The sequence below is a fragment of the Dicentrarchus labrax genome, unplaced genomic scaffold (genome assembly GCF_905237075.1).
Source record: "Dicentrarchus labrax unplaced genomic scaffold, dlabrax2021, whole genome shotgun sequence".
Classification (NCBI taxonomy): domain Eukaryota; kingdom Metazoa; phylum Chordata; class Actinopteri; family Moronidae; genus Dicentrarchus; species Dicentrarchus labrax.
Window position 1 is genome coordinate 25,023,667 of NW_026136704.1, and position 25,530 is coordinate 25,049,196.

At 38.0% G+C, this 25,530-nt stretch overlaps 4 protein-coding genes across 4 annotated transcripts; 1 reads left to right on the forward strand and 3 right to left on the reverse strand.

The window, feature by feature from the left end:
• Positions 1 to 54: 54 nt before the first annotated feature.
• LOC127362592 (odorant receptor 131-2-like) lies at positions 55 to 10,268 on the reverse strand. The gene is made up of 2 exons (XM_051398442.1): positions 10,055 to 10,268; positions 55 to 1,618 (listed from the first exon to the last, which is right to left on the reverse strand). The coding sequence occupies exon 2, from the start codon at positions 1,515 to 1,517 to the stop codon at positions 579 to 581; it is 939 nt and encodes a 312-aa protein (XP_051254402.1). The 5' UTR covers positions 1,518 to 1,618; positions 10,055 to 10,268; the 3' UTR covers positions 55 to 578.
• On the reverse strand, positions 2,537 to 4,312 carry LOC127362591 (odorant receptor 131-2-like). Its single transcript, XM_051398441.1, has one exon. The coding sequence runs from the start codon at positions 3,997 to 3,999 to the stop codon at positions 3,061 to 3,063; it is 939 nt and encodes a 312-aa protein (XP_051254401.1). The 5' UTR covers positions 4,000 to 4,312; the 3' UTR covers positions 2,537 to 3,060.
• On the reverse strand, positions 8,491 to 10,056 carry LOC127362593 (odorant receptor 131-2-like). Its single transcript, XM_051398443.1, has one exon. It carries the CDS (start codon positions 9,951 to 9,953, stop codon positions 9,015 to 9,017), a length of 939 nt encoding a protein of 312 aa, XP_051254403.1. The 5' UTR covers positions 9,954 to 10,056; the 3' UTR covers positions 8,491 to 9,014.
• A 5,681-nt stretch (positions 10,269 to 15,949) lies between the features above and the next one.
• Positions 15,950 to 19,084, forward strand: LOC127362696 (diablo IAP-binding mitochondrial protein). The gene is made up of 6 exons (XM_051398757.1): positions 15,950 to 16,113; positions 16,725 to 16,857; positions 16,969 to 17,091; positions 17,541 to 17,651; positions 17,831 to 17,927; positions 18,311 to 19,084. The coding sequence occupies exons 1-6, from the start codon at positions 16,070 to 16,072 to the stop codon at positions 18,511 to 18,513; spliced, it is 711 nt and encodes a 236-aa protein (XP_051254717.1). The 5' UTR covers positions 15,950 to 16,069; the 3' UTR covers positions 18,514 to 19,084.
• The last annotated feature ends 6,446 nt before the right edge of the window (positions 19,085 to 25,530 follow it).

Genomic DNA, 25,530 nt, shown 5'->3' on the forward strand with positions numbered 1-25,530 from the left:
GACAGAACACTCCAAGAGAGTAACTTAGTACTTACTGAAACATATTAAAATGGATTCAACGATAAAAAAGCGGTAATTTTCTTGTTATAAGCACTGATGACAGACAATGTAGAGCAGCAAAGACTGCTCCAAAATTATACAAGAAAAACACAAGTGTTTAACATAAGCTGTGGCGTTCTCATCATTATACGTGTTTGTTTTGTGGAACCATGAACCACACATGATAAACAATTAATAGCAGATGTTAAGTGATATTACAACTCAAAAAAGGTAAGGTCAGGGTTGTATTTGTCGAATCTGTGTCAATAAATCTGAGAAAGAAAAAAAGGACAGAAAAAAAGCTCTGAATGATTACTTAATATGAAAACAGGTAACAGACATTAACTCTGACATTTTAGGCCACATCATTTGACTAATGAGCAAAAGGATGTTTCATTTTTTGAAGTTATGACCCACTGGGGATGCTGGAGCCAGTCAGGGCATATTAACTACTTACTTGTTAATAAAATGAAAGCATTTCAACAAATAAGGTACACCTGTATGCAATAAATGGTCATTTCTGTGGCAGAATTATTGTATTAATGTGTCAAATCTAAAGATTTATTTTTGGCAAAGCCACAGAGAGTATAGTACTTCAGAGCAAGAAAAAACTTTTCATCCCTAAGGCCATAAATAAGAGGACTGAGGCATCTTGGAGCAAGACTAAACATTATGTAGTTAAAGTACCTGACATTAACAAATAACAAGAAATTAATCTGAAGTACAGCACCTTCTATAAATGGACACAACAGCTGGATGAGACAGAGGAGCAGCTGGAAACCATGAAGAATTACTGTTCTCAGCCCTTTCCATGTTGACTTTTTATTCTCTCCTGATGCAGCTTTGGCCACTTTCATTATTTCAATATAAGAGAATACAATAGCAATAAACATGATCAAGAAGTAAACCTGACTTATACCTGACCTAAAATGACCTTGCCAACTGTGCAAAAGGAGCATCTCAACAGAGCAGACCTTGTATTCTTTGTATAAACTAAGGGAGGCTAATGCAAAGAAGGTGGACAGAATAAGAAAGCAGGGTACAAAGCTGAGGCCCTGAATGATGAGAAGAGTGGGCAGAGCACGGCGTGAGGAACACAGCTCTGAGTGGCGCAGGGGCATGCAAATAGCCATGTAGCGCTCCAGAGTCATTGCAGTCAAAGTAATTGGTGTGACAAAAGTGTACACAGATAACCATATAAATATAAAAAGACAAAACTGCATCTGTATAGTAACACGAAAATAGCTCAGGATGAGCGTGAAATCTGTCACAATTAAAAGCAGACAGTCAGACACTAGAGTATTAGCAAATAAGATGTAGCGCATGGTTGTGTAGAAAAAATCCTTCATAGAAAAGGTTATGATCAACATAAAGTTGATGCAAAGGAAAATTGCCACCAAAACCTGAACTATAATGACCTGATAATTGATCTTTCGCATTAAGGGTTGACCACCAGCCACTGAGTTATTATCAGCCATATATTTCAACGTTGCGACTAAATACAGAAGGATTTGGCCCTGAAGACAAAGTAAAAATCAAGAAATCATGTATCATTATCTAAACTGTCTGTAATAATAACCTAAAGTTAAGTTATTGTTAAAATTCAGAAACCTTCTAACTTTTGACCAGATCAAACACACAGCTATAATATTTTACACACATAAGCATAAACAGATAAATAGATTAAAGACCATAAGATCCCTCAGTTTACCAAACCTTCCCAGTATTCAAATGGCATCATGGCTCACAGGTACAAAGACAAATGTGAGCTGAGCTCTGTGGAGCCTTCTAAGAGAAACTTCATAGTCTTGAGTGGGAAACATATTTACATCACAATGTCGTCATCACTACGGATACTATATTCAATTAGATACACTGAGTTCTGGAAAAGTTTTTGACTGAGAGTAGCTGGGCTTCTTTACAAACAACTACATTTGGGGGTTTTCTTGGTTTGACTCAGTACTCAAAGCCATTTGACTCAGTTGTCTGTGTATATGTGTGATCACAAATATTGAACATTACATTAACACACCTATGGTATAAAACTGTAAAGCTATGGTGCGGTTGTCAGCACACATAGAGAATATATATCTGTTAAGTAGTATTTTGTTTAAAGTATAAGTTCCATGGGAATCGCCTTGGCTTGACCAACTATGGAAGCTCCAATGACAATATATAGAGATAGAAGTAAGTCTATGCTACAGTGTATGACCGACAGAAGTGTAATGAATAATAGTAGTACTTTAATGCTATGATGCAGTTGTCAGCACAAGGAGAGTATGTAGGGATTATTTTGACAATTTCTGCAAACTCTTCGCAATTAACTGGACTCTCTGAGTGTTAATATGTTCACCTTCATGTTTTTTTCCTGAATATATTGCACTAAAAACTATTTACATGTTGTCTGTTATTGTTTGTGTTTAAAAAAGCTTGAACACATTGTGACAGAACACTCCAAGAGAGTAACTTAGTACTTACTGAAAAATATTAAAATGGATTCAACAATAAAAAAGCGGTAATTTTATTGTTATAAGCACTGATGACAGACAATGTAGAGCAGCAAAGACTGCTCCAAAATTATACAAGAAAAACACAAGTGTTTAACATAAGCTGTGGCGTTCTCATCATTATACGTGTTTGTTTTGTGGAACCATGAACCACACATGATAAACAATTAATAGCAGATGTTAAGTGATATTACAATTTAAAAAAGGTAAGGTCAGGGTTGTATTTGTCGAATCTGTGTCAATAAATCTGAGAAAGAAAAAAAGGACAGAAAAAAAGCTCTGAATGATTATTTAATATGAAAACAGGTCACAGACATTAACGCTGACATTTTAGGCCACATCATTTGACTAATGAGCAAAAGGATGTTTCATTTTTTGAAGTTATGACCCACTGGGGATGCTGGAGCCAGTCAGGGCATATTAACTGCTTACTTGTTAATTAAATGAAAACATTTCAACAAATAAGGTACATCTGTATGCAATAAATGGTCATTTCTGTGGCAGAATTATTGTATTAATGTGTCAAATCTAAAGATTTATTTTTGGCAAAGCCACAGAGAGAATAGTACTTCAGAGCAAGAAAAAACTTTTCATCCCTAAGGCCATAAATAAGAGGACTGAGGCATCTTGGAGCAAGACTAAACATTATGTAGTTAAAGTACCTGACATTAACAAATAACAAGAAATTAATCTGAAGTACAGCACCTTCTATAAATGGACACAACAGCTGGATGAGACAGAGGAGCAGCTGGAAACCATGAAGAATTACTGTTCTCAGCCCTTTCCATGTTGACTTTTTATTCTCTCCTGATGCAGCTTTGGCCACTTTCATTATTTCAATATAAGAGAATACAATAGCAATAAACATGATCAAGAAGTACACCTGACTTATACCTGACCTAAAATGACCCTGCCAACTGTGCAAAAGGAGCATCTCAACAGAGCAGACCTTGTATTCTTTGTATAAACTAAGGGAGGCTAATGCAAAGAAGGTGGACAGAATAAGAAAGCAGGGTACAAAGCTGAGGCCCTGAATGATGAGAAGAGTGGGCAGAGCACTGCGTGAGGAACACAGCTCTGAGTGGCGCAGGGGCATGCAAATAGCCACGTAGCGCTCCAGAGTCATTGCAGTCAAAGTAATTGGTGTGACAAAATTGTACATAGATGACGACATAACAATAAAAAGACAAAACTGCATCTGCATAGTAATACGAAAGTAGCTCAGGATGAGTATGGAATCTGTCACAATTAAAAGCACACAGTCAGACACTAGAGTATTAGCAAATAAGATGTAGCGCATGGTTGTGTAGAAAAAATCCTTCATAGAAAAGGTTATGATCAACATAAAGTTGATGCAAAGGAAAATTGCCACCAAAACCTGAACTATAATGACCTGATAATTGATCTTTCGCATTACGGGTTGACCACCAGCCACTGAGTTATTATCAGCCATATATTTCAACGTTGCGACTAAATACAGAAGGATTTGGCCCTGAAGACAAAGTAAAAATCAAGAAATCATGTATCATTATCTAAACTGTCTGTAATAATAACCTAAAGTTAAGTAATTGTTAAAATTCAGAAACCTTCTAACTTTTGACCAGACCAAACACACAGCTATAATATTTTACACACATAAGCATAAACAGATAATTAGATTAAAGACCATAAGATCCCTCAGTTTACCAAACCTTCCCAGTATTCAAATGGCATCATGGCTCACAGGTACAAAGACAAATGTGAGCTGAGCTCTGTGGAGCCTTCTAAGAGAAACTTTATAGTCTTGAGTGGGAAACAAATTTGCATCACAATGTCGTCATCACTACGGATACTATATTCAATTAGATACACTGAGTTCTGGAAAAGTTTTTGACTGAGAGTAGCTGGGCTTCTTTACAAACAACTACATGGGTTTTCTTTTTTTTCTTTTATTGAAAGTGACAGTTGAAGATAGACAAGAAAGGGGGGCAGATAGATAGAGGGGATGACATGCAGCAAAGGGCCCCAGGTCAGACTCGAACCCGGGCCGCTGCAGCAACTCCGTACGTGGGTCGCCAGCTCTACTGACTGAGCTAACCGGGCACCCCATTTGGGGGTTTTCTTGGTTTGACTCAGTACCCAAAGCCATTATGACTCAGTTGTCTGTGTATATGTGTGTTCACAAATATTGAACATTACATAAACACACCTATGGTATAAAACTGTAAAGCTATGGTGCGGTTGTCAGCACACATAGAGAATATATATCTGTTAAGTAGTATTTTGTTTAAAGTATAAGTTCCGTGGGAATCACCTTGGCTTGACCAACTATGGAAGCTCCAATGACAATATATAGAGATAGAAGTAAGTCTATGCTACAGTGTATGACCGACAGAAGTGTAATGAATAATAGTAGTACTTCAATGCTATGGTGCAGTTGTCAGCACACAGAGAGTATGTAGGGATTAAGGGTGCTGGACATTCATTTTTTTAATTTTTGTTTTTGTTTTGGGGGGAAGCATTTTGCCATTGGCTCTGGGTCTGGTTGCGAGAATGCAAGCCTTATTTGTTGTATTACAGCTGTGAATGAGCATTTGCCTTGGTAGACCACTTTTCTCCCTGCATAAAGAACTGATTGAAATGAATTAGGACAAAGTGCTAATGTTGATGGAAAACCAGCCTAAACTTACCCACTCATTAGAATCTGCTCCTCATACTGTATTGTATGGCTTTTTGTTTTAGAATTAAGTCTTGCTTTACACTTAGTACCAGAAAATAAACTTGTGGAATCTTAAACTTTTTTTGTCTGTGATTTATTATGGTGACATATTCAATTCAATTCAATTCAATTTTATTTTTATAGCGCCAATTCATAACAGAAGATATCTCAGGACAATAGAGCAGGTCTAGACCGAACTCCTTATAACAGTTACAGAGACCCAACAGTACCACCATGAGCAAGCACTTGGCAGAAACCTAGGACAGATCCTTCGGCTCTAGGTGGGTGGTCGTCTGTCTCGACCAGTAGGGGTGAGAGAGAGCGAGAGACAGAGAGACAGAGAGAGACAGATAGACAGACAGACAGGTGCACAGCAACAACAGTAGCAACAACTACACTAATAATTGTGACTGATGATGATGAACATGACAACAGCAACGATGGGGGACAATGAGCGGTGACAACAGCAACAACAGTAACCGTAGCAATAATAATACTTATAATAATAATAACACTAATATCAGTGATATTGGCAATGGCAGTCAAGCAGGACCATGGCAGGAGGCTCCACCAGGATCCACGAGAAGCTGCAAGAAAAGAAAGCACAAGAACTCCGGGGAAGAAGTGAAGTTAGTAACATGCATTAATGGGACATGAATGAGTGCAGAAAGAGAGAAAGAGGAAGAGAGGAGCTCAGTGCATCATGGGAAATCCCCTGATAGCCTAGGCCTATAGCAGCATAACTAAGGGATGGTTCAAGACTCACCTGAGCCAACCCTAACTATAAGCTTTATCAAAAGGTAATGTTTTAAGCCTACTCTTGAATGTGGTGAGGGTGTCTGCCTCCCGAACCACATCTGGAAGCTGGTTCCACAGGAGAGGAGCTTGGTAACTGAAGGCTCTGGCTCCTGTTCTACTTTTAGAGACTATAGGAACCACAAGTAGCCCAGCATTCAGAGAACATAGTGTTCCAGAGGGGTAATATGGTACTATGAGCTCTTTAAGACATGAAGGGGCCTGACCATGAAGAGCTTTATAGGTGAGGAGGAGGATTTTAAATTCTATTCTAAATTTTACAGGGAGCCAATGCAGAGAAGCTAGTACAGGAGAGATGTGATCTCTTTTTCTAGTTCCTGTCAGTACTCGTGCTGCAGCGTTTTGAATTAATTGGAGCGTTTTAATGGACTTATTGGGGCAGCCTGATAATAAAGAGTTGCAGTAATCCAGCCTAGAAATAACAAATGCATGGATTAGTTTTTCTGCATCTGTCTGTGATAGGATGTGTCTAATTTTTGTAATATTACGTAAATGAAAGAAGGCAGCCCTAGAGGTCTGCTTTATGTGGGAGTTAAATGACAAATCCTGATCAAAGACACCTCCAAGATTCCTGACAGTGGTGCTAGAGGCCAAGGTAATGTCATCTAGAGTAACTATATCTTTAGACACTGAGTCTCTAAGGTTTTTGGGGCCAAGTACGAGAATTTCGTTTTTTTCTGAGTTTAACATCAGAAAATTGCAGCTCCTCCAGGATTTTATGTCCTTTAGACATGTTTGTAATTTAGATAATTGATAAATTTCATCGGGCTTGATTGATAGATATAACTGCGTATCATCTGCATAAGAGTGAAAGTTAATGGAGTGATTCCTAATAATGTTGTCTAAAGGGAGCATATATAAAGTAAATAGTATTGGTCCAAGTACAGAACCTTGTGGAACTCCATGACAAACTTTAGTATTTATGGAGGATTCATCGTTAACATGTACAAACTGAGAATGATCTGATAAGTATGACTTAAACCAGCTTAGGGCAGTTCCTTTAATGCCAATTTGATGCTCAAGTCTCTGTAAAAGAATATCATGGTCAATGGTGTCACATGCAGCACTAAGATCTAATAATACAAGTACAGAGACAAGTCCATTGTCGGAAGCAATCAGAAGGTCATTATTACCTTTAACCAGAGCTGTCTCTGTGCTGTGATGAACTCTAAACCCTGACTGAAAATCCTCAAATAAACTATTGTTATGTAGACAGTCACACAACTCTTTGGCAACTACTTTCTCCAGAATCTTAGAGAGGAAGGGGAGGTTAGAAATCGGTCTATAATTGGCTAAAACCCCTGGGTCAAGAGTGGGCTTTTTAAGAAGGGGTTTAATTACAGCTACTTATTTCAGCAAGCATAACAATACTGAATGATGCATATCAGGGAGGATTTTAAAAAAGTGGGTATACTCCATATACCTACGCATGTCCTGCACTGCATGACCACTCATCCGTAATGATGACTGTTGATATAATTTCAATGTATTATTTCAGGTGTATTACTCAGCATGTTATTTCTTATATAGTTTGATGTTACATGTTTCAGCACTCTTTCTTTATACTTTGCTTTGTTGTTGTTGATATGCACACATGCATGTAATGTAGTAGGAAATAAAAGGTATAGTATAGTATAGAGATTTTTCCTTAATCCATGCTCACAAATCATTGAGTTGAGGAAACAGATTTCAAACAATGTTTGGAAGAAGATCTGGATTGTTGTCATTGTCTGGCCTGTGTACTCAGTATCATGAGGGAATATGATGGTGCTGGTGGCACTTGAAGGTCATGGTTTGTTTTTCTCCATGTGGATTTAGAGTCAAAAAAGAACAGCAATGGTAATGGGCCGATCAACCCTATTCTCTTATGGCAAATAAACTCCTATAAAACTCATTAAAAGTAATTATTGATAGCTTCATTAATTGGATTTAGTTGGATGACATGAAAGGTAGAAGAAAGTTTGTAAAAGTTAAAATTAACTATTGATTTGTCTTGAAGTTTCTGTAAGAATTCAGTGTTATCAAGATGCTTTAATTAGGCTTAAAGGGTAAGTTTGGAATATTGCAACTTGGACACTTATTATAACATTTCGGCTGCAGGGCTCTCACTCAATATTGGGCCAAATTCAAAACTTATTCTCCCAGTGAGTTACGCTGACACAACATCACTTTATGGTGGGTATATATATAATTAAGCAATGTGATTTTTCCAGCTCAATCCAGAATTGTGGATTTTCCAATTTCTGCAAACTCTTCGCAATTAACTGGACTCTCTGAGTGTTAATATGTTCGCCTTCATGTTTTTTGACCAAATATATTGCACTAAAAACTATTTACATGTTGTCTGTTATTGTTTGTGTTTAAAAAAGCTTGAACACATTGTGACAGAACACTCCAAGAGAGTAATTTACTGAAAAATATTAAAATGGATTCAACGATAAAAAAGCGGTAATTTTATTGTTATAAGCACTGATGACAGACAATGTAGAGCAGCAAAGACTGCTCCAAAATTATACAAGAAAAACACAAGTGTTTAACATAAGCTGTGGCGTTCTCATCATTATACGTGTTTGTTTTGTGGAACCATGAACCACACATGATAAACAATTAATAGCAGATGTTAAGTGATATTACAATTTAAAAAAGGTAAGGTCAGGGTTGTATTTGTGGAATCTGTGTCAATAAATCTGAGAAAGAAAAAAAGGACAGAAAAAAAGCTCTGAATGATTATTTAATACTAAAACAGGTCACAGACATTAACTCTGACATTTTAGGCCACATCATTTGACTAATGAGCAAAAGGATGTTTCATTTTTTGAAGTTATGACCCACTGGGGATGCTGGAGCCAGTCAGGGCATATTAACTGCTTACTTGTTAATTAAATGAAAGCATTTCAACAAATAAGGTACATCTGTATGCAATAAATGGTCATTTCTGTGGCAGAATTATTGTATTAATGTGTCAAATCTAAAGATTTATTTTTGGCAAAGCCACAGAGAGTATAGTACTTCAGAGCAAGAAAAAACTTTTCATCCCTAAGGCCATAAATAAGAGGACTGAGGCATCTTGGAGCAAGACTAAACATTATGTAGTTAAAGTACCTGACATTAACAAATAACAAGAAATTAATCTGAAGTACAGCACCTTCTATAAATGGACACAACAGCTGGATGAGACAGAGGAGCAGCTGGAAACCATGAAGAATTACTGTTCTCAGCCCTTTCCATGTTGACTTTTTATTCTCTCCTGATGCAGCTTTGGCCACTTTCATTATTTCAATATAAGAGAATACAATAGCAATAAACATGATCAAGAAGTAAACCTGACTTATACCTGACCTAAAATGACCTTGCCAACTGTGCAAAAGGAGCATCTCAACAGAGCAGACCTTGTATTCTTTGTATAAACTAAGGGAGGCTAATGCAAAGAAGGTGGACAGAATAAGAAAGCAGGGTACAAAGCTGAGGCCCTGAATGATGAGAAGAGTGGGCAGAGCACTGCGTGAGGAACACAGCTCTGAGTGGCGCAGGGGCATGCAAATAGCCACGTATCGCTCCAGAGTCATTGCAGTCAAAGTAATTGGTGTGACAAAATTGTACATAGATGACGACATAACTATAAAAAGACAAAACTGCATCTGCATAGTAATACGAAAGTAGCTCAGGATGAGTATGGAATCTGTCACAATTAAAAGCACACAGTCAGACACTAGAGTATTAGCAAATAAGATGTAGCGCATGGTTGTGTAGAAAAAATCCTTCATAGAAAAGGTTATGATCAACATAAAGTTGATGCAAAGGAAAATTGCCACCAAAACCTGAACTATAATGACCTGATAATTGATCTTTCGCATTACGGGTTGACCACCAGCCACTGAGTTATTATCAGCCATATATTTCAACGTTGCGACTAAATACAGAAGGATTTGGCCCTGAAGTTAAAGTAAAAATCAAGAAATAATGTATCATTATCTAAACTGTCTGTAATAATAACCTAAAGTTAAGTAATTGTTAAAATTCAGAAACCTTCTAACTTCTGACCAGACCAAACACACAGCTATAATATTTTACACACATAAGCATAAACAGATAATTAGATTAAAGACCATAAGATCCCTCAGTTTACCAAACCTTCCCAGTATTCAAATGGCATCATGGCTCACAGGTACAAAGACAAATGTGAGCTGAGCTCTGTGGAGCCTTCTAAGAGAAACTTTATAGTCTTGAGTGGGAAACAAATTTGCATCACAATGTCGTCATCACTACGGATACTATATTCAATTAGATACACTGAGTTCTGGAAAAGTTTTTGACTGAGAGTAGCTGGGCTTCTTTACAAACAACTACATGGGTTTTCTTTTTTTTGCCCTTTTATTGAAAGTGACAGTTGAAGATAGACAGGAAAGGGGGGTAGATAGATAGAGGGGATGACATGCAGCAAAGGGCCCCAGGTCAGACTCAAACCCGGGCCGCTGCAACAACTCTGTACGTGGGTCGCCAGCTCTACTGACTGAGCTAACTGGGCACCCCATTTGGGTGTTTTCCTGGTTTGACTCAGTACCCAAAGCCATTATGACTCAGTTGTCTGTGTATATGTGTGTTCACAAATATTGAACATTATATTAACACACCTATGGTATAAAACTGTAAAGCTATGTCAGCACACATAGAGAATATATATCTGTTAAGTAGTATTTTGTTTAACGTATAAATTCTATGGGAATCGCCTTGGCTTGACCAACTATGGAAGCTCCAATGACAATATATAGAGATAGAAGTAAGTCTATGCTACAGTGTATGACCGACAGAAGTGTAATGAATAATAGTAGTACTTCAATGCTATGGTGCAGTTGTCAGCACACAGAGTATGTAGGGATTAAGGGTGGTGGATATTGATTTTTTTGAATTTTTGTTTTTGTTTTGGGGGGAAGCATTTTGCCATTGGCTCTGGGCCTGGTTGCAAGAATGCAAGCCTTATTTGTTGTATTACAGCTGTGAATCAGCATTTGCCTTGATAGACCACTTTTCTCCCTGCATAAAGAACTGATTGAAATGAATGAGGACAAAGTGCTAATGTTGATGGAAAACCAGCCTAAACGTACCTACACATTAGAGTCTGCTCCTCATACTGTATTGTATGGCTTTTTTTTTTAGAATTAAGTCTTGCTTTACACTTAGAACCAGAAAATAAACTTGTGGAATCTTAAACTTTTTTTGTCTGTGATTTATTATGGTGACATACAATTCAATTCAATTACATTTTATTTGAATAGCGCCAATTCATAACAGAAGTTATCTCAGGACACTTTTCAAATAGAGCAGGTCTAGACCGAACTCCTTATAACATTTACAGAAACCCAACAGTACCACCATGAGCAACCACTTGGCGACAGGGGGAAGGAAAAACTGCCTGTTAAAAGGCAGAAACCTAGGACAGATCCTTCGGCTCTAGGTGGGTGGTCGTCTGTCTCGACCAGTTGGGGTGAGAGAGAGAGAGAGAGAGAGAGAGAGAGAGAGACAGACAGACAGACAGACAGACAGACAGACAGGTGCACAGCAACAACAGTAGCAACAATTACATTAATAGTAGTGACTGATGATGATGAACATGACAACAGCAACAACAGTAACCGTAGCAATAATAATACTTATAATAATAATAACACTAATATCAGTCATATTGGCAATGGCAGTCAAGCAGGACCATGGCAGGAGGCTCCACCAGGATCCATGAGAAGCTGCGAGACGAGAAAGCACAAGAACTCCGAGGAAGAAGTGAAGGTAGTAACATGCATTAATGGGACATGAATGAGTGCAGAAAGAGAGAAAGAGGAAGAGAGGAGCTCAGTGCATCATGGGAAATCCCCTGATAGCCTAGGCCTATAGCAGCATAACTAAGGGATGGTTCAGGACTCACCTGATCCAACCCTAACTATAAGCTTTATCAAAAGGTAATGTTTTAAGCCTACTCTTGAATGTGGTGAGGGTGTCTGCCTCCCAAACCACATCTGGAAGCTGGTTCCACAGGAGAGGAGCTTGGTAACTGAAGGCTCTGGCTCCTGTTCTACTTTTAGAGACTATAGGAACCACAAGTAGCCCAGCATTCAGAGAACGTAGTGTTCTAGAGGGGTAATATGGTACTATGAGCTCTTTAAGACATGAAGGGGCCTGACCATGAAGAGCTTTAAAGGTGAAGAGGAGGATTTAAAATTCTATTCTAAATTTTACAGGGAGCCAATTCAGAGAAGCTAGTACAGGAGAGATGTGATCTCTTTTTCTAGTTCCTGTCAGTACTCGTGCTGCAGCGTTTTGAATTAATTGGAGCGTTTTAATGGACTTATTGGGGCAGCCTGATAATAAAGAGTTGCAGTAATCCAGCCTAGAAGTAACAAATGCATGGATTAGTTTTTCTGCATCTGTCTGTGATAGGATGTGTCTAATTTTTGTAATATTACGTAAATGAAAGAAGGCAGCCCTAGAGGTTTGCTTTATGTGGGAATTAAATGACGAATCCTGATCAAAGATAACTCCAAGATTCCGGACAGTGGTGCTAGAGGCCAAGGTAATGTCATCTGGAGTAACTATATCTTTAGACACTCAGTCTCTAAGGTTTTTGGGGCCAAGTACGAGAATATCGTTTTTTTCTGAGTTTAACATCAGAAAATTGCAGCTCCTCCAGGATTTTATGTCCTTTAGACATGTTTGTAATTTAGATAATTGATAAATTTCACGGGCTTGATTGATAGATATAACTGCGTATCATCTGCATAAGAGTGAAAGTTAATGGAGTGATTCCTAATAATGTTGTCTAAAGGGAGCATATATAAAGTAAATAGTATTGGTCCAAGTACAGAACCTTGTGGAACTCCATGACTAACTTTAGTATTTATGGAGGATTCATCGTTAACATGTACAAACTGAGAACGATCTGATAAGTATGACTTAAACCAGCTTAGGGCAGTTCCTGTAATGCCAATTTGATGCTCAAGTCTCTGTAAAAGAATATCATGGTCAATGGTGTCAAATGCAGCACTAAGATCTAATAATACAAGTGCAGAGACAAGTCCATTGTCGGAAGCAATCAGAAGGTCATTATTAACTTTAACCAGAGCTGTCTTTGTGCTGTGATGAACTCTAAATCCTGACTGAAAATCCTCAAATAAACTCGGGTTATGTACCCGGGCCGCTGCACCAACTCCGTACGTGGGTCGCCAGCTCTACTGACTGAGCTAACCAGGCACCCCATTTGGGGGTTTTCTTGGTTTGAGCCATTATGACTCAGTTGTCTGTGTATATGTGTGTTCACAAATATTGAACATTACATTAACACACCTATGGTATAAAACTGTAAAGCTATGGTGTCTTTGTCAGCACACATAGAGAATATATATCTGTTAAGTAGTATAGTAGACAATATATAGAGACAGAAGTAAGTCTATGCTACAGTGTATGACCGACGGAAGTGTAATGACTAATAGTAGTACTTCAATGCTATGGTGCAGTTGTCAGCACACAGAGAGTATGTAGGGATTAAGGGTGCTGGACATTCATTTTTTTTATTTTTGTTTTTGTTTTGGGGGGAAGCATTTCGCCATTGGCTCTGGGTCTGGTTGCGAGAATGCAAGCCTTATTTGTTGTATTACAGCTGTGAATCAGCATTTGCCTTGGTAGAGCCCTTTTCTCCCTGCATAAAGAACTGATTGTAATGAATGAGGACAAAGTGCTAATGTTGATGGAAAACCAGCCTAAACGTACCCACTCATTAGAATCTGCTCCTCATACTGCATTCAGTTGGATACACTGAGTTCTGGAAATGTTTTTGAATGACAGTTGTCTTCTTTACAAAACACTACATTTGGGTTTTTTCTTGGTTTGACTCAACATATGGGAAGTTTGTAAAAGGTAGAGAATAACATAACTAATCTAAATTCTATCAAAAGTTCGGCACAACTGACTTTTTTTCAAAGTAGGATGTAAATACTTGAGTGCACAGGCAGAGTAAAGTGAATTAAATAGATTGAAATATAGTAAATACATTTGTAATATGCACGACACATTGCAAACTTTTCTGTTTCTTCTGTTCTTTTATTTTTATTTGGATAACTTTTTGAACTTTTACACCTTACTGCACAGCTGCAGTGTGTGATCTGCACAGTCATCAACTTCTGATAGTTAACTTTGCGATGTCATGAGGGCATATTACACAGTCTGAAGCTTTGGCTTGTTTTTCCATCATCAGACAATGTTTTCTGTAATGTAATGATGTGATGACAATTAGTGAGCTCTGTGTATCCCTGAGTGTAATATCAAACTCCAGTGAAACTAATTAAAAGTGTGGCATCATTAATTATTTAAAGACTGCTCTGTTTATGTTGGCTTGGCTAAGAAATACATCTGTAATTATTTGTTTCTTAACAGTTTAACAAAATACACTTTAAATAAAATATATTTTATTTATTTAACATTTGCAAAATAAAGGTTCTTTATCATGGAAGTGGGTACATTTAATCTTCATTCACACATTCACATTAACTGCATGCTCTAACCCTAAACATAATGAGGGCAAACAACTGCAGGGTCATAGGCACAACCTTTACTACGGTACAGTGCAAAGCTAAAAAAGAGACTGTCAAGGGCCTGCCTGGAGTGTATGCCACTGCATGTCTTATCTTAAACTAATGCTCTACCCTCATTTCTTGACTTTTGTTTGGTAATTTTATTTTATGTGTCGTTGGTTTCATGTCTCAAACTGCACAACTACACAGGGGGAGAGGAAAATAGAGAGAGAGGTCTTACTTTCACCAGGTTCTGCATTTGGACAAAATATATGTGTATATATTGAACACATCAATGCATTTTGAGCTATGTAATGTTTAGAGGGAATGATGAGACTTATTTGCATATATTTCACACCAATTACATATCATATTTATTATAGTTTGTTCTATATTATGCTATATTCATCACATCTCTGTGCTGTATTGTTGTACTATACCACCATGTCACTTTGCTTGACATGGTACTGTGCCATTAGTTGCCTTGTAATTTGAGTATAAGCTCTTATAGAGTTTCTATTTCTATTCTTAATTTTATTTTTTATACTTCTAAATATTAGTTTTTTTAAATATCTTATTTATTTCTGTCCTTGTGCTGCTGCAACGCCCTACCCTTTCCTCAGGGGACCAATAAAAGTTTACCTTGTGTTATCTTAAACATGGCTGAGCACAAGATAATCTTGCTGTTTTCACCACAAGGGGGCAACAATTCTGTTCTGTGACAGCTTCACAAAGCCAGATATTTTTTTTTACCCCCAGGGTGGCGAAGTCACGACCCACCCTGCTCTGTGTCTCTTTAGGTATGAGGACTGTCATCACCTGTCTGAGAATAGGACACAGGATTAAATCACACACCCCCATATCATCACTATGCACTCATTGTAATAAACCAGAAAATGCCAAACATGATAAATAGATCATCATAAATCTTCACCAGTGACATTAACAAATACACACATACATACATACATACATACATACATACATACATACATACATACATACATACAACAATAATATTAAAGTAGATTTAAATTATCAGCATTTGATGAGGGACACAATATTATACTAGAAAATGTACTTGCAAAGAAATCATAAAAAATACATGATGATTTTGATAATTAATGTTATATTTTAATAATTATTTTAACAGGAATAATAAAGAGGATTTAGTTTTTGTCTACTGCTTCACACTCCAGTCCAGCAGGTGGCGGTAATGCACCTACAAGCTGGTTTGCCAGAAGAAGAAGGAGGAGGAGGAGGAGGCATGAGGAGGAGGCATGAGGAGGTGGCATGAGGAGGTATGAGGACTGAGATTGGTTGGGGTTATGGTAAGGATGTCCGGTTAAGCCAATCAGAGGCAGAATAGGGCCTTTTCCATCCTACGGAACACAACCTGACAGCAGGGGAACCTTTGCTCCGTGATGACGAACATTTTATTGTAGCGGACCAAGATGGCCTCGCTGAGGAGCATAACAAGCTACCTTCGTCTCCTCAGGTAGGCTGTGTATCACAGTTAGATAACATTAAACCGACAACTCTTATACTTTAATGTATACACACTATACTAGACTAACCGTCTCTTTAAAATGAAACGCGACCGTCGACTTTAATGACTTTTAATGTCGGGAAATGAGCATGTTTTAATTAATAACAATGCTACCAAAGACAACCGGAAGTTGTTTTTAATTGCCTGAAATGAGCTTGTTTTCTGTTATAGTTGTACTGCTGCACCACACAGAAATGACTCAGTAAAATAAAAATATACATATAATGTTAAATAAGTTTCGTTTTTCACGTCTCAATCGACACTTTGAGTTTAGAATCAGTATGCAAATGTTTTAATAAAGCTTAAATGTGTGAGCATTATATGTAAATGAAGTCGTGTAGTGCTGCAGAGATGCCCTGGCTTACAAATGTCACAAAACTGTGAGTTTCGATCATTTTAATATTTGTGAAAATGTCATTTGTGATTGAATTAATATTATATGATATGGTGTTTTTGCCATATCGTGCAGCCCTCGTTCAGAGCTAGGTAGCGAGCCTATAGACAGCCTGGGATCACTTTTTCATCTGTGACTGTTTTAAGCTGAAACTGTTTATTTTCAGGAGTTCTGCTCGAGTCCTGCTCAGCACCAGAAAACCTGCAGTCTCTAAACCGGGGCAATGGACAGGTGTTCTGTACAGAAGTATAGGGTCTTTAACTGTCGGCGGTGGGCTGTGTGCTGTACCTTTCAAACAGGCGAGTTTGGCACCTACCGGAGATAAACATGTGTCTATTATATCTTATTGAAGCCATCTACAGTATATAACTTCTCTGTTCCTTGTCCTCCCCTCTGTGTCTCTTCTGCAGGCTGATACCCTCTCGCACGACTCTCTGATCAGACGAGCAGCCTCTCTGGTAACAGACAGTTCAAGCACTTTTCTCTCTCAGGCCACCTTGGCTCTCATAGATGCCATAACAGAGTACTCAAAGGTAAATTGTTGTTGTTGTTGTTGTTGTTGTTGTACAGCATTGTTAGATTTTTTACTATATCTTAGGATTTAGTTTCATAAAGATTATTTTCTAGTATAGTGTGGACAGTGTATGAGCTATTGGTGCACATGCCACCATAATAACGTACATACAGTATAATAATACAAGGAATATAGAAAAGAATAGCCCTTGACAGTTTGTTTGTTTGCCTTAGTCTAACTTAAAATAGGACAGGGATAAAGGCAGAGCGAAGGCAATATCTACAGAATTGTGCACAGACTTTAGTGGATTTTGTCAAGTATAGCCATAAACCTTAAAAGATAATTTCACTGACACTCATATATTTACTCACCTTAGTGAAAGACATGTAGACAGTTTTGGTTTGATTTTGAGTTCCTCACCTCTTCCTCCCGTGCCACTGTGTATGTCCTCCCTCTGCTTGCTAACAGGCTGTGCACACACTCATTTCTCTCCAAAGACGGTATTTGGAATCACTGGGAAAACTGACTCAAGCAGAAGAGGATACAATCTGGCAGGTTATCATTGGCCAGCGTGCCGAGGTTAGTTTATGTTGTCCTCTTCTGACAAAAAAAAGTATATTTAAAACAAACCTACGCATAGCATTCAATTTTTCTGTTCATTTATTGATTGTGACACCATGAATATGACAGCAGACTTGCAAACCTTACAAATGGGCTGTTTTATCTGACTTGGGTTTTAAAATTCTCTGTCCTGACAGGTTAGGGACAGACGAGAGGAATGCAACCGCTTTGAGTTAACCTGGGTCAACGCAGTCAAGCTGTGTGAAACTGCAGCGGAGGCGGCATACACCTCAGGTGTGTAAAAGAACATGTCTGATTGCGGTTCTGTGGCTGTGTGATTAGTTGGGGTGTCATGGTTGTAGTGTTGAGGCAGGTTTTCTCAGGGCTCTAGTAATGATAAATAAGTGTTTTGCTGTGTATCATCTTCTCAAAGCTGTTCACCCTGTTGTCTGTACCTGTTCCCATTCAGCTGCTTTCAGTGTTACACTTTGGACTGTGTATGGATCATTTGTTGTCACTCAGCGGGGCTTTGTGTAAAACAAAATGGAGATGATGGACACAAGTGCCTTCTTAATGACCACACCTAATGTCTGAACTTGAGGTGGTGTTTTGTCAACCTTTGAACCCTTTTGACAGTTTGACAGTGTGTGTGTTTTTGCATCTGTGTGTGTGTCCAGGAGCTGAACATGCGTCCGTCACAGTGAGGACGAACATTCAGGTGGCCCAGTCGCAGGTGCACGAGGCACAGAAACTGTCAGTGGATGCGGATAAGAAGATGGCCGAAGCTAAAGTAATGGAGGTTGAAAGGATGACACAATATGCAGCCACCTTACAGAATGACGAGGAAGAAGTGCCAGAGGCTTACTTAAGAGAAGACTGAAAGGGTATCAGAAAACAAAAGAAAGCATAAAAAGTTCACTTTCAAAGTAAATAATAACTTTTTGTCATCCCTACAATGTCTTCTTTCTTCTTGAGTCTGTCCCAAGTTTGACTCTTTGATTAGGGCTGTATGATATGGTAATGATATCATATTGCAATTATTTTGACAGATATTGCAATTGCAATATGATTCCAGATTGTTGTGGGAATTAAACTTTTGCATCACAAATTAAATTTTCACCCAAAAAAACTATTAAAATTATGATGGTGTGCAATTTTGGGGAGTCTCTACCAAACAAACGTGTCTTAAATCTGGAGGATAAGATTCATAACTACAGTATTTTCATTCTAATGGTTTAAAGATATGGGGCGACAGCTCTATCAGGTGAGCTATTAGGCAATTTGTTTTAATTGTTTTAAATTATGTTTATCAACTGCTTCTGCAGCATAGATGATTGTTTTCTCTCCAATATTTATTGTATTGTGACCTGACAAGCATCTGATTTTTGTGTTTTATTTTGTCCAAATTCATTGTAATAAAGTCAAACACAGAATAAAAACATTCAACTGTTTATTTTTGGTATTCACCTGTAGCAATAGCATGAGAAAAGCAAAGGCTTTACCAGATGAATATGAACTTAAACCAACTACAATGAGTTTTTAACTGGTTATTAAACGGTCTCAACTCGAATACTAATGCCTCAATAAAATAATTTTCTAGTCTGAATTTTTATCAAAGATATAAATGTAAAAGAAATCTCACACAGTGAAGCCCGAGCTATATTCGCAGAACCTTCACTCTCTGCTAAACAGCCGAGTCATGCATTAGAAATTTTAAAACAACCAAAGAGATAATAGAACAAAGAATAACCCTATTAAGAATGTATGATTGTTAAAATCACTGAAACAAAGCGGTAACAACAGTACCGCTTCTGTCCACAAGGGACACCAGAATCAACAAAAAATTAAAGTTCCTTGACGTGCTTGAAGGAACCAGTGGATTAGATTCAGTATTGTGTTTCTAGGGCTTGTTTTTGTAACATCAAGTTCATCCAAGTGACTGAAAAACATTTAACCAGAGGTAAAAATGGAGAGAAAACTCAATGCGGTTGCCAAAGGATGAGAGTTTGAAACCAGCATTTGCCAGATTTTTTCTGAGTTAATTGTTGGTGTGAACGAGTTATGCATGAGAGGTGTTTGTGCAAACCATGTGAACAGAATGTCCCCTGCGGTCATCTTCGGACAGATTCGGTTAACTAAAGTGACCCAAAGCCACTCCGTAAACAGCATAAAACCCAGAGATGCCTCACAATTGGCTGACTACCTAATCGTGAAATAAAACCAATCAGTTGGTAGTACCACTTTTTTTTTTTTTACATGTGAATATGCCATCCACACAATTTTAAACCTGCAAATTAATTTCCCACTCACGTAACTCAGAACATCTTCAAGGTAGTGTTGCTTTACTTGTTGTTTGTATTTCTCTTTTTCACTCAACAACTCTTCCTTAACTGCAAATTACCCATGTCCTGACTCTCTCCTGTGAAGCTTTTAGGCCATCTGTCAACCCCTCCCTGTCATCACTTCATCTACAGCATCACCTCTTTCCACACTGTCACAAATCAGATTTAGGCTAAGGTGTGTGCAGCTGGTCAGATTTGTATATGAGATCATTGCCGTCTGGCCTTGTTTGCATGCATGTAGGATTTCACTTTGGACAAATTTCCCAGAGCAACACACAGTTTATTTTAAATTTCAGACAACAAACCACAAAGTTATTCTGCTGAGGTTGGACCGGAGACTTATTCTATATAACTGCCTTACTTTGAAAGATTACAGCAGGGCTGCCTAAAGCTGAGGTTTCAACTTGGTCATCTAATCATTAACTATTTTTATTTTTCATAATCTGAGCACAGCAAGAAGAGTGATACTTTGTGCAAGAAGTAATTTTTGCATCCTAACAATACAATACAATACAATACAATAGGTATATGCTATTGGCCATTAAGTTTCAATTTTGGCCCTCCAAGAAAAGGAGTTTGGGCACTCCTGGCTTAAAGGATAGGTTTACAATTTTATTTTTAAATAAGTTTAATTAAGTCTGTCTTAAAACAATAGTTCTTGCTGCATTGGCCACTGGTTCAAGTCTGACCTGTTTCCCTTTGCTGCTTGTCATCTCCTCTTTCTCTGCCACATTTTCTGTCTATCTTGAGCTGTCCTGTATAATAAAGGCAAAAAAGCCCCAAAAATATTTTAAAACAACAGTCAGGTGCCCACTGTACACACAAACAGGTTTTTCCTCCTTTTCATACTGGCGTTTTAGAGATTTGCGATGTATTTTCACACAGACTGAAGTGTGGATTTTGTCCCCCATCACTGACATTGGACACACATTAGAAAGAGATCTCTTAATGGCCAGGAGGAACCATTACAGGAAGACAACAATGAAGACAGAATTGTAAACCTACCCATTAATTCCAGCAGATGGCGATCTAGATCCATTATAACACATTTGTATTTGTTACTGCTACAGCTGGATTCACTGTTTCATTTCTAGTCAGTTGAAATGTATTTACTATTTCACTTTTTCACATTGTGCTTACTGTTTCGTTACAAAAGATATGTTTATATGTTTAAGGTTGTGATTAAATGAGATCCCCAGATTGTTGAAGGGCCGTTCATGTAAATACATACTGCCTGCATGTACCTATAGTTTACTGTACGTGTTTGAATGGCATTTTGTCTCCAAACCAGCATGTGCACATCAGTACACCAGTACAGCACTCACTTCTGTCATCATTTGTGTGCATCCTTTTACACTATCCACTACTGTTTCAAAACATCCACCAAGCCTGCAAGTCTATTACCATTCTCACTGGAGAAGCCTTATCCTTCAGTAATGTGAATATGCTCTGTAACAGGTATGCTGCCTTTATTGTCTTCACGTATGCCTTCCAAAGGTCAGTGTGTACTGCAGAGGGTCATTTCATTGGGAGCTCATTATGGGGAAGACCTATGTGGAGCTGCAAACATAAGTGTGTAGCGTCAGCAGCGAGGTGACCTCTCCCTGCTCTAGATGGTCAAGCCTTGGCAGGGGATGAAACCATGAGAGTGGCTACAGAGGGGGGAGGTAGGGGGTGGAAGGTTTTGAGGTGTGCAAGGACTGGCTCACCAATGTGACTAGTGAGGAATGTTGTGTTTAACAAAGGCTGTTTTCACAGGATGTAAAACCAAATGTCCCAGACAGTCTGTGTGGATGTGCACCCACTGGTCACAGGGGAGGTGGTGCCAGTGCAGCCTTGCCTGCTTGCAGGGAAATGTAATAGCGCTTACTGAGTATTTTTGCAGCTTAAAACCTCAATGAGGTAACCACAATTACAAAGGTCATGGGCCATAAATGCTCATAAACAATTTAGTACAACTGAGGGGGTTTGGGGCATTTATACAGCATTTGTGCAGCACAAACTATGCCAGTGGCGTATAATAAGCCTCACTGAAACTATTTCACCCAAATTGGTGATATCATTAACACATTAAATGTTTTGTGGAAGAAAACAAGATGCGATTTATCATCTCATAAATACACAAGCCTCCTCACTGCACTAGCTTTACTGTTCCAACACAAAGTGGCCCAGGGGGGGAGATTGATTGGTGAAAAGGGCAGCACTTTCACCTGGGGATTTATAGCTCTTTGAGGATATAAATAAACCACCAGAGGGTATAAAGGCAGGGGGTATAGTGTGGTGACACATCATGGGTCATGCTTTAATCACAGTGAAGCTGGGCTGTAGCGCTGAGAGAGGGAGCGGGTTAAATTTTGCAGGAGATGGAGGCTCCCTGGAGAGTTCACGTCCCCTGATGAGGACCCTAATACAGGCTATGAAGACGTCACCGCAGAGTGAAATGCTCGACTTGTGAAAGAATCACATTGAAACGAGCATTTTTGCTTATCTTCAGTGAATAAATGTGATGTCCGCCTAAAACTGCTGAGGGAGCATGTTTATCAGTTCAAGCTGCAGAGCACGATAATAACACTGTGCTGCACACAACGCCGGATTCCTGAATGTGTAAAAGCTGTAATTATCTCAAAGAAAAGAACAATGCAAGGGAACGTTTCATTACCACTTTGTTTTAGGACAGAGTAGTCACAGTGTTTAAGCTGGTGAGAACGCACTTTTTCAGAAACAGAAATCAGTGAAGGGCTTTAGTCGCATGTGACTGCTTTGTCCTTCAGTAGCTGGTCTCCTGGGCTTTATATTAACTTTCACATTCACTTCCTTGTTTTTTCCCCTCAGTTTCTGAATACTTTTATGACATCGGTTACACATTGTCTAAAAAATATGTGCCTTAACAATCTCCAGTACAACACACTGATTATTATCTTCATGTTGGTGGTCTATTCATTCAGATATTTCTGTAGAATCACGCCTGGTGATTGGTTCTTTTTAATAAATGTGCTAGATGTGGTAAAGGCGAGTGATAATAAATATATATATATATATATATAGGTACAAATATATATATATATATACGTATATTTCTATATTTTCCTTTCAGGCTTTAAACCTATGCTATCTGTATTGTGATTGATCGAATCTGCTATAAGAGTCTGACGGCCCCTTACAAATGTGTAAAGTGAAAACAACATTTATATCAGCTTACCATTCAAAACCTCCATCTATAAATAAGCTGGACCTGGTGGTTAGACTACAGTGTTACCAGTTGCGGGTCTGATCTCCACAACACCCATGGGACTTGATAAAAACAGATAAAGATTCAGTGTCTCCTTGAGCGAGACAATGAGCCTTTATCTGTTCAGTCTCTGCTGTGAAGAAGATAATCATGCTTAAAAAGTAAACGGTTATTTACACAATTAACAGTTTCTTTGCAGTTAAGCGTGCGTGTAATGCCAATTTATGCACTTGGAACAAGGGGGTTTCCTACTGATTCAAACAAAACTTCACATTTATAGATGTGTATTTTATAACCCCCATGTAAATATTAAACAGATATTTACTTATATAGTCAGTTCCATCCAGGGTCAGATTAATGCTCTAGGGGCCTCTGCTAACCCTTCTAACCCTCTTTCTCACACACTAAAGAATATGTATAATGTAAGCAAACTGATATTATAAAGGCTGCAAAATTAGATTTTAACTTAGGGCCCCAAAATTATTCACTGCTTATCATGGCAGTGTATGCTGTGCTTTAGTGTTGCAAACAGTATTACTAAACAAATGTTCAGTTAATCAAATTACCAAAACCTAATTGCCCCCGGAGGTTTTGGGGCCTCAGGGCAGCTGCTAACGCTGCCCAGATGGTAAACCAGCCACGGTCCTATCCAACAGGAAAAGTTAATGTTTTTAACAAGTCTCATGAAAGGCGGTACGTTAGCCAGTGCTAAAACTACTATTACTACTACTATGGCCTACTACTGTTACTATAACTATATAATGTTTACCACTGATAGAGCTACTACTACCAGTGGTAGAATATAGCTAAGAACATGCACTTTACTGGAGTATCTCCATGTCATACAACTTTATATTTCTATTCTACTAAAACTCAGAGGGAAATATTGTTGTAGGTTTTACTCCAAGACATTAATTTGACAGCTATAGCGGCAGACTAAAATGCTACTTTTACACATGAATGCATCATAATTAATATTCTAATACTAAAATAATACAGCCTCACAGGGATATGCACAGGGTTCATTGGGTACTTTTATTTCTTAAAAATCTCCTAATACATACTTTACTTAAGAAATATTTTAAATATTTGTATTCGTAACAGAGTATTTCTGCAGTGTGATGTTGATACTTTCACATAAAGTGCCTCTCCACTCAAAAACACCTCTTGTTTTTGTCTTGTTCCTAGAGTTGGGTGTGGGAGGTTCACGGTGCAGAATGATGTATGTGCACAGTTTGACTCTAGAAGGATGTTTTCACACTCATCTGCTGAAAGTTGAAAAGCTGATTTGTATGGGGCGGAGCCTGCAAGCGTGATTTGTGACATCACAAATAGTTAGGAAGTCAACCCTGGTCCAGTATGAAACTTATACCTTAAACTTAAGTGTGATGTAGAAACTTGAAGCCACCAGTGCACAGACACTGAGAATGAACTGAAGTAGGAGACATCTTGTTTCCAGAAAACCTTCAGGAAAATGTGCATATCCATAGTTACTGGGTTTTTTTATGTGGTAGAAGGAGTAGAAGCATTTTTAAGGATTTGAATGTAAAAATGATCCCTTTTTTTTTTCCAATCAGACTATTTGTATATATGTCTTAATATATAAACTTGATTTGCAGTTAGAGGCACAAACAAGGAAAACAAAAAGTACCAAACAAACACAAAAAGGCTTCCTTCACATAAAACAAACAGTAAACCATAATAAAAACAACAATGCAAAAAAGACGGATAATTTAATGTGCAGGGTACTAAAACATATGTCTGGAGGGGGTCTTTAAGTTGTTGTTTTATGTGTGTGTGTGTGGTTTGCAGTTATATTTATTTACACTGCAACTACCTTCTGGTGTAATCTTAAAGTCATCCATATTTTAAGAGCATATTTATGTGTATTCAATAATCCGTGCAATTGCCTTTGTGCCATATTCCATCATACATGACTATATATATATAAAAGGTGTATATAGTGCACTTTTTTTCTATTTCTATCACATCTTGTATTTTATATTTTATTTTCATATTGTGGGTATTTTTCTTATCCATTGTGTTATATCTTCAGCTGCTGTAACAAGCACATTTTTCCCAGTGTGGGATCAATAAAGTCTATCTTATCTGATCCTTAAAGGATCTTAATAATCCCACCACTCCTAATACATAGCCTACATCTCTGATCCGGGCTACTACCCTACCATAGTGTACTACCCGTCACTATGTTTTCACTCCTGTATTTTTTATAGCATTGAATCAGAGGTGATTTAATGTGGCTTTTTCAACACTGACTAACAGAAAAAGTACTTTTTTTTTAATATGTTCAGTACTGCTGCTACTA

Coding starts and splice junctions, on each gene's coding strand:
- LOC127362592 (XM_051398442.1), bottom strand. CDS start 1,517: ATGGCTGATAATAACTCAGTGGCTGGTGGTCAACCCTTAATGCGAAAG.
- LOC127362591 (XM_051398441.1), bottom strand. CDS start 3,999: ATGGCTGATAATAACTCAGTGGCTGGTGGTCAACCCGTAATGCGAAAG.
- LOC127362593 (XM_051398443.1), bottom strand. CDS start 9,953: ATGGCTGATAATAACTCAGTGGCTGGTGGTCAACCCGTAATGCGAAAG.
- LOC127362696 (XM_051398757.1), top strand. CDS start 16,070: ATGGCCTCGCTGAGGAGCATAACAAGCTACCTTCGTCTCCTCAG. Junction 17,652..17,830: donor TCATTGGCCAGCGTGCCGAG/GTTAGTTTATGT, acceptor CTGTCCTGACAG/GTTAGGGACAGACGAGAGGA. Junction 17,928..18,310: donor GGAGGCGGCATACACCTCAG/GTGTGTAAAAGA, acceptor GTGTGTGTCCAG/GAGCTGAACATGCGTCCGTC.